The sequence below is a fragment of the Crocodylus porosus genome, unplaced genomic scaffold (assembly GCF_001723895.1).
Source record: "Crocodylus porosus isolate Cpor-Errol unplaced genomic scaffold, CroPor_comp1, whole genome shotgun sequence".
NCBI lineage: Eukaryota > Metazoa > Chordata > Crocodylia > Crocodylidae > Crocodylus > Crocodylus porosus.
In genome coordinates, this window is record NW_017728932.1 from 4,609,819 (window position 1) to 4,618,298 (window position 8,480).

Below are 8,480 nucleotides of genomic sequence, written 5' to 3' on the forward strand. Positions count from 1 at the left end.
GATCCACTTTCCTCCCTTTCTTGAAAATTAGCACCACACTGGCCGCCTTCCAGTCTTCGGGCACTTCACCAGACCGCCAGGAGTTTTAAAAATATCTCCAGGATAGATGATTGTTTTGAGGAAAATGGGTTCTTTTTTAATGCTGGGAAGCTTCAATGCAAGCGCCATTCAGGTCCTATAAGAAAGAGGTGAGAGTGCTGGATCTCAGGCACCTATGCAAGGGCTGGGTTGGGCAAAGTGATGACCAGGGATCCTGGTTTACCATTGAAAAACAGAGAAAACCATGGATTTCCCAGCTTTATCAGAGAAAAAATGGATTTTCCCTTTTAGCAGAGATACCTGTAGATTTCCGGCTTTTGCAAAGAGCTCTGCAGGTGGGCAGAGCTCTAGCCTGCAAGAGCTGATTGCAAAAAGGGCAGGAAACCTCAAACCCTGGCCAGAGGGAGAAGGGGAAAGGACGGGCCTGAGGCTTGTCACCCAAGGCTGGGATCAGGCTCACTGTTCAGTCCTGGAGCCTGTGCAGTAAGTGGGGCCTGCAGGGCGTTGGGGGCCTGCTCTGGCAGGGCTGGGGGTTTGCAGGTCATGGCTGGGAGGCACTCTCAGAGCTGGGGTGGCAGGTGTGGGTATGGGTGACTGCCAGGGCTGGGGAAAGAGCCAGCAGGGCAGGTGGGGGGCAGGGCATAGGTGTGTGGCTACGGGCTTAGGGGGTGGGGAAGTGTTGGGAGAAGCCCCATATTGAGTGCCCACTTGGCTGGACTTTCTTGTAGGGCCGATAGCATGCTGCCTCCCAGGCCACGTGCTACGGGGCAGGCAGCCATTCCTGTCAAAAGCTGGCTGGGGCTGATAGAGTGAGGAGGTGTTGGGGAAAGACACGGAGTGCTGCCTGCCCAGCGGTGCATGGACTGGGAGTGGCGTGCTATTGGCCTTCCAGGGAATCTGCGCAGGGAAGCGCGGAGCCCGCCTGGGCCGATATCATGCTGCTTTGGGTCCGTGCGCCTCCAGCCAGGCAGGCGCTCCATGTCTTTCACCAGCGCAGTGGGGTTGCACGGCGAAGCTGCTCACTGCTGCAAGCTCCCCGCTGCCCTGGTGATGTGCCTCCTGCACATGCAGCTGCAGTGAGAGCAGCAGCATGGGGTTGTGCCCCTCAAAGCAGCAGCACATGCAGGGGATGCATTGCTAGGGCAGCATGGAGCTTGCAGCAGTGAGGCGATCCCGTCATGACCCCACTGTGGTCATACCTGCTGGACTGCAGAGGCCCTGGGAGCAGGGGCGTGGGGGAAAGCCAGGTGGGAGCCTGATCCCACAGCCTGTGCCTGCCTCCCTGAAAGGCGTAGGTCCCCCCCATCCCCCAGGAGTGCGTGCAGTGGCGGGGAGCCAGTGGCCCCCCCCAAGCCCACAGCAGGGAGGAGCAGGGGCAGAGGGCTGTGGACCTGGGTCTATAGCCCTGGCAGCTAGGGTCCCTCTCTGGCAGGTTTGGGGGAGTAGGGGCTGTAGGTTGGGGGTCTAGGGGCACCAACAAGGCTGTAGGGTAGAGTGAGAGGCACAAGCAGGGCCAGGGGGCCTGTGGGGAGCCTTTAATTTTAATAACAGATTTTGGGGGTTTTATTAAAGAATTTGTGATTTTATTTTTTTAGCAGAGAATTTGCAATTTTATATCAGGGAAAACCGGGATCCCTGGCGATGACTTTTGCGTGGGGTACCAGGTATGTCTCTTCTGGGCCTACTTACCATAGATTTGAGCACTTTGCTGAATCTGGGCCTCTAAAACCAGCATATAAAAATGTTGCTTCTAATTTACACCTTAGTATTGCTTTCTGTCAAGTGAATATGTTAGAGGGATGTTCAAATGCACATTGATACGTTTTATTGAGAGCATCTTGGGCAAATCAAACTGAGAGGCTTTCTTTGTCAAACGCATGTTGTCATCACTGCTTACGCTGCTCTCTTACGTCCTTGCAGCTGAGCTGTGCGACTAGAGCGGTTAGATGGATTTTCTATTTGTGGGGAGGTCTATTTGAAGCTCCTCAGGCACAAACACAGGGCTGCTGTGACTTATTTACCTGCAAGGTTGGAAAATATTTGATAGGATATAAAAAGTTAATTGCCCTTCACCTTCCATGCAGCCCCCTGCTTTTTGTCTTTGAAATGTGTAATAAAACAAGCCAGAAACTGCAATTAATATATATCTATAATCTCACTTTATATATATATATATATGTATATGTGTATGTGTATGTATATATGTATATGTATGAGAGAGAAGTATCTACTAAATCATTTAATCTTTTAGTAGAATGGGAGGGATGCCAGTTGGAAGTCCATTAAGGTATTTCCTTAAAACTTTTTTAAAGAGAAATTGCTTTGGGGATCAGCAGATTGCAGCCCAGGTCTGAAAACCAGAGTAGAAAGCAACCCAGTAACAACAGTGAATTTATTTCTTTAAGGAACCAGACTATGCTCCTGTGGGGCATCATGCTCATTGTTATTGACTTGCTCCCTTGGTTCTTCAAGGGTAGGACCCTACCTTTTCAAAACTTTGTGCAAAAGATTGAGCCCAATTGTATGATACCGGGTCTGGTTGTGCAGAGCAATTCAGCCTGAGGTAGGATAGCACTGTCTGGCCGGTAGTGTTCACTATTCTTTGTTGCACTAATCGAGTTTCCGTACTGAGTTTCAGACTGCATCCTAAATTTTTAACCTCCTGATTTAGATCGTGCCTCTGCTGTCTGCCTGAATCGACAGTCTGCTTGCAATAGCTCTGAGGCCTGAGCTGTGTGTGTTGGATCTGTTGACTCCTGAAGCTGGATGCTGGCTTAAACGCCCCTGTCCTTTGCTGGGTGCCGGCTCTTTGCTGGGTGTTGCAGCAGAAGCATTAAGCTCCTCCGTAGTGTGAACTCGAGCAGAGCACCACTGACTTCCTACTTCTCAGTGCAACCTCTGCCACGGCTGCATCTATCATGGTTTGGGGGCTTTTTTGTTCTTTGTGTGGACTTTTCAGGTGTTCAGACCTGGCCTGTCATGTTCATTACTTCTAAAAGATCTGGAGGGAACGGTGGAGCTTGAGTATTAGGGGTGGGTGAGTCTGAACGAGCCTTGCTGGTCACTTTAGATAAGGGCTCAGAAGTATGATTCCTTGCTATAACTGGTCAGGCCCCTTCTCCTATTCTGGTCCAGTGGACAAGGCATAAGACTGGATATAAAGCACTTGTGGGTTCTAATCTTGTCTCGCTTTGGGACGTGAGGGCGGTCATGTAGTATCAGTGGGCTAAATTCAGACCTCCTGTATGTAGACAATAGTTCTCTTTTTGACTCCACAAGGAGCTCCACCCATGTAGGCCAGGGTGATTTTGTCCTCTGTGCTTTAGATTTGCACAATGGGAAATAATACCTTTATCTGTCATAGAGGTAATGAGCCTCTGTTCATTTGCATGCCTTGCTCAGCAGGGTGTGGGCAGCACGGGCAAGTAGCATTGCTTGCTGCTGGAGGATTTGCAAAATTGGGCTGGAGACTTGATGGGAACTGGTTGGTGGAGCTGTTTCTGGTGATTCCTGCTCCTTGCTGGGCTGGCGGTGCCATGAAAATCTTGTGCCGTTTCCACGCTGGCCGTTACGGCTCGGCCAGCTCCCGCAAGCAGAGGCAGCTGCAGCACTGAGGCTTCTTGGAGAGTGTGACAGATGCATATTTTTGAGCTAACTGAACATTTTTGAAACGGGACACTTGCTCTTTGTAGCACGTGCGAGTCCCTGAATGTCAGCCCAAACTGAATTCTTGCCTATATGGGGCTTATGATCCCAAATGCTTTGTTTTGAGTTTTCGACTGAAGATTCGGGCTGATTTTTTTCTTTCCTCCAAGATGGTTTGAGCCATCTCTACCACATTTATGCATACATCATATGTGCCAATGGTGGACTCCGTACACTGGAGAAAACAGTCTGAAATCTCAACTTTATGGAGCCGAGCTAATGGGAAAAGGCACTTGATTTTACATTTCCATACATTTTTATTCTCCAAACTCCTCCCATGACTTCTAGGCCTCTTCCTTACCTTCTCGTTACAACAAAGTCTCTAACAAAGTTCAAATGCTCCTTATTTTTCCTCTCTTCGAACTAGGCTGAAAACCCAAGGCTGGTAATGGGGATTGTCTGACTCTGACCTCCCTCATACTCTCAGCCGAGTGCTACGATTGATCCCACTTTATTCTCACTTGAATTTCAACCGCTCAGTTAAGTATCCAGGTTATAGCCATAGTGGCCTAGAGGAAAAGGCAATCGGGACTCATAGTAGAGATGATATCTTTTATTAGACCAACAAGATATTTTTGCAAAAAAAATGTCTTTAATTGCCACTCGGTTAGGTATCTGCCAGCCTTAGTGCTGCAGCCTTCAGTCAAGTCTGATATATACTGAAGAGAAAATTCCTGGGAGGAACAAACCTTTAGGGCCATCTTCTACATCTTTCAGAGAAGGGGAACGGGGCAGGAAGTTGGGCTTTTACTTGACTGACTCAGCTGAAACAACTTCTTCTGTATTTCAGTTGGTTTAATGAATTGCAGCCCTGCTTGAAGTCACTGGATTTGCACCTGTTCATTTGAGGACCAAGTTTATTAACTTTTATTAATAGTTATCCAAAAGTTCTCCTTGCTGCTGGGTATTGGCTGCACCTTTTAAAAGGTAATGGAAAGAACTGCACAGCAGAAGCCGTTCGCAGTGTAGAGCAGCCAGCAGCATTGGCCCTGCAAAAGCCAGGAAATCTTCTGCTAGCATTAGCATCTTACCAAGAACTATTTGCCTGTATCCATACACGGAGCAGCCTCGTAACCCCCATCAGCAAAAATTTTAGTTCCACGTTTCTGAGGAAGATAATTTCCTCTTTGAGGAGTGGTGCCAGATAAGATACCTGTGGCATCAAGATCTTTATGCCTTCAACGGAGCTCCTGCCTGCCAGCACACAATACTTAGACTACAAATGCTTCCTTTCCTACCTACCCTGCCATCCTTCCAGCATGCCTGGGAAGCTAGCACATGGTTATTTTTGGCTGTCTTCCTGCAGATGGAGAAAAGGCACAGGTAGGTTTTCAATACGTGTGTGGAAACAGTGAGTACGGGTTGGAGCATGTGTAAGTAACCTTTGCCATTTTTAAGTCCTCCTCTGTAGAACCTGGATCTCAATTATTAATCACCTTTTCTAGTAATTCGGTTCCCTCAGGCTTTTCATCACGCTAATTCTGCTTTCCTTTGATTCACAGGCTCACCTCTGCACAAGCAAGGTCCCGCCTCTACTGGCAGTGCTGAGAAGTCGGGCCCAAAGGTCGCTGAGGTTGGCGATGACTTCTTGGGAGACTTTGTGGTGGGCGAACGCGTCTGGGTGAATGGGGTGAAGCCAGGTGTGATCCAGTACCTCGGGGAGACGCAATTTGCTCCCGGCCAGTGGGCAGGAGTCGTTCTGGATGATCCGGTGGGTAAAAATGATGGCTCTGTTGGTGGGGTACGTTACTTCGAGTGCCAGCCACTGCAGGGGATTTTTACACGACCCTCCAAGCTCACCCGCCAGCCTGTGGCAGAGGGATCGGGGAGCGATGCCCATTCTGTGGAGTCCCTCACAACTCAGAACTTGTCACTGCATTCGGGGACGGCCACCCCACCCCTTTCTACTCGCGTCATTCCTCTGAGGGAGAGCGTCCTGAATAGCACCATGAAGACTGGAAACGAGTCTGGATCTAACCTTTCAGACAGCGGGTCGGTGAAGAAAGGGGAGAAGGATTTGCGGCTTGGAGATCGCGTCCTGGTGAGTCCACTCTCGAATGGGAGGGATCGGGGGTCTTGTTCCTTTTGTTCTTTATGTCTAAAATTGCAAACCCGGGGTTTCAAGAGGTTTATTTGGGTTAAACATGATGGTTTGCTATCCGAGGCTAACCCACTGACATCGTAGCCATAAATACTTTGCTTTACCAGGGGACTCGTACAATGAAATCTACTGGATTCCTAAGTAAGTTGCAATGATGGTGCATTTGAATTTGTAGCATGATTTGATCCCTCGAGAGAGGGCTGGCTTGCTTCCATGGTGTGGGGGGTACCGTTTACTGAGATGCTGAATGTCGGGAAGAATCATATGATGGAGCGCAATGTCTTCCGAGACTGTATCCCCTTGTAGCAGCGTTACCACCAAGGCAAAGGTGACCTTAATAGGCAAAGGTGGCAGGCGCCAAAGTGATTAGTCCACCAAAGTACAGAGCAGTCTACTTGCTATTTTTAAGGATAGTCACAGCTAGCCTTCCCATCCTTTGGTACCTGGCTGCTATAGTGATGTTTCCACTGGGAAAGCGCAGCCTTTCCTCATCAGTACCATAGGACTTGCTAGAAGCCAACCCTTTCAGTTCTTCCCTCGAGTGAGCTGGTCTAGCGCATTTTGGGTTGCATGGAAGGGCTTGGTGATATAGCAGTGACTGTATATAGACATCCTGTCAGCCAGTGATGATTTCTAGTCTGAAGATGCCTAGTTGCTGCGTGTGCCTTTCAGTGTGACTGATTTAGTAGGTAAACACAGCTCTCCTTGCTGTGAGTGAGTTATCTACCAGCTGTCACTGCATTTCTTATTTCTTTGTCATTCAGAATGACAAGCAGGTGTTTTACGTGAGTGTAGCTCAGCCCAAGCTTTTTGTTGCAGCCGCCGCTCTGACTCTGGCAAAGCCATCGCTCACCTAAGTCACTTGGCCCTGTTTAACTTCCCTGAGCAGCTGTCCGTAAATTTTTTTTCAAACAAGAGGAAAAGACACCAAGGTCGGAATAATCTTGTGCTGGATTTACAAGGGGCTCAGCCAAGTTAGTGGACTGTCCTAAAACCTCAGTTCGGAAGAGCCCTGAGGGTGCTGACAGAAGTGACGTTTTGTTACACAATCAGCCGCTGCAAGCGCTCTACAGCCACGCGCTGACAGAAGTGCATGGCTGCAGAGCACTTGAAGTGCCTGATTGTGCTCCAAAGTGGAGTGCCTTCGTTTAACGCTTGTTAGAGCAGGCCAGGAGCAGGGACGGGCTGAGGCAGCTCAGCCCCATCCCTGGTGCTGTCTTCAGGATGGGAGGGGGAGGGAGCTCTGTCTGGGGTTTTGCCCACCCTGCACTGGATGGTGAGTGGGTTGATTGGAGCCCCCCTGAAGTGGGGGACTCCAATCCCACCCCCACTGCAGTGCAGCGTGGGCAAACCCCAGAATGGACCTCCCTTCCCTGCCTCAGCTCCTCCCATCCTGAGACGGCACCTGAGCTGGGAGAGGTGGGGATGGGACTAGGAGGAAGAGACTGCAGACACATAGCCCCTCTTGCTGGATTGGCTCCAAAGTGAAGCTCGATTCTCCACCCTCCCGATCCAACAATGAATGTCTGTTGGGTTGGTCTATCTTATGACGCTTCACAGAAAGTGCCATGAGTTAGACCAGGGAGTTGCACGTTTGTCAGCGCCACAAAACACCTGCTTAAATCCATGCCTATTTAGGACTTGCAGCATATGCTAAACTCCCATTGTCTTCAAGTGCTTAATGGTTATCCTCCATAGAAAGACTTCCTGAAGGACATGCCTTTGCCTGGCTGCGTTGGAGGAGAATAAGCAGGGTTTGCTGTTGGGCATATTCTTGTTGCCTGTACCTGATGATCAGCAGGAACTTTAAATTAAATATGTTTAGAGGTTTAACTTTTGGAGAGATTAGAAATGGCATTTCCCTGGAACATGCTGCTCAGTGCTTGGGGGCATCATGCTGAAAAAAGCTCTGTCTGCTGCAGTGGAACTAATACAGCAATTGCTCTGATGGTAACGTGTGAGAGCTTGTGACGGGGTTTACCCCTTTGGTCCCTACCTGTTGAAGCTAGTGGTGTGGCTGGGTTGAGAGCAGGCTCTGAAGCTTTGTTCAGTTGAGTGGGAGCACGTGTGCCGGTAGTGTGTTGTGGTACCTTTCATGGCTTTACCCTTCCCCATCTCATTCAGTCTTGGCACAGCCTGGGATGCCCTAGCTTGTGACAGCTGTCCATACTCCCCTGAAAGCTGTTGAAAGAACAGCAAAGGGTCCGTCAACACAAGGCCTTCTGGGGATCCCCCAAGGTTGAAGGCTATCCCCAGCAGAGAGCTTAGAGTAGTGCTTGACCATCTGAGACCACATTTGAGGCACTTAATGCACTCAGATGAAAGGCACTGCCCATTCTGTCTCATATACACTGGATACAATAGAGAATCTGCCCTGCAGATTTTCCAGTGTACTATGTCCAGATGGTTTAGGGGTTGTCATGGTATGCTTTTGAAACTGCCAGCAGGCTCAGGTACCAAAACCTTGCTGGCTTGCCCTTTGAAATGAATGATTTACAATATATTCTAGGACAATTTAAGAATACTTAATCTTTTGCGGGAGGAAAAAAAGATTCCCTATGCTAAGTTTATTAAGGCTCATTTGAATTCTGCCCCTTGAGGAACTGCTGCTGCTGCTGTGGTCCCAGCCATGGAA

At 49.2% G+C, this 8,480-nt stretch overlaps 1 protein-coding gene across 2 annotated transcripts in view; it reads left to right on the forward strand.

The window, feature by feature from the left end:
• CLIP2 (CAP-Gly domain containing linker protein 2) overlaps window positions 1–8,480 on the forward strand; it is a 113,618-nt gene that overhangs the window by 51,936 nt on the left and 53,202 nt on the right. For both annotated transcript variants that reach the window (XM_019545467.1, XM_019545468.1), the window contains exon 3: window positions 5,247–5,785. In XM_019545467.1, the coding sequence (XP_019401012.1) occupies window positions 5,247–5,785 (539 nt within the window). The remainder of the gene's footprint in view (window positions 1–5,246; window positions 5,786–8,480) is intronic.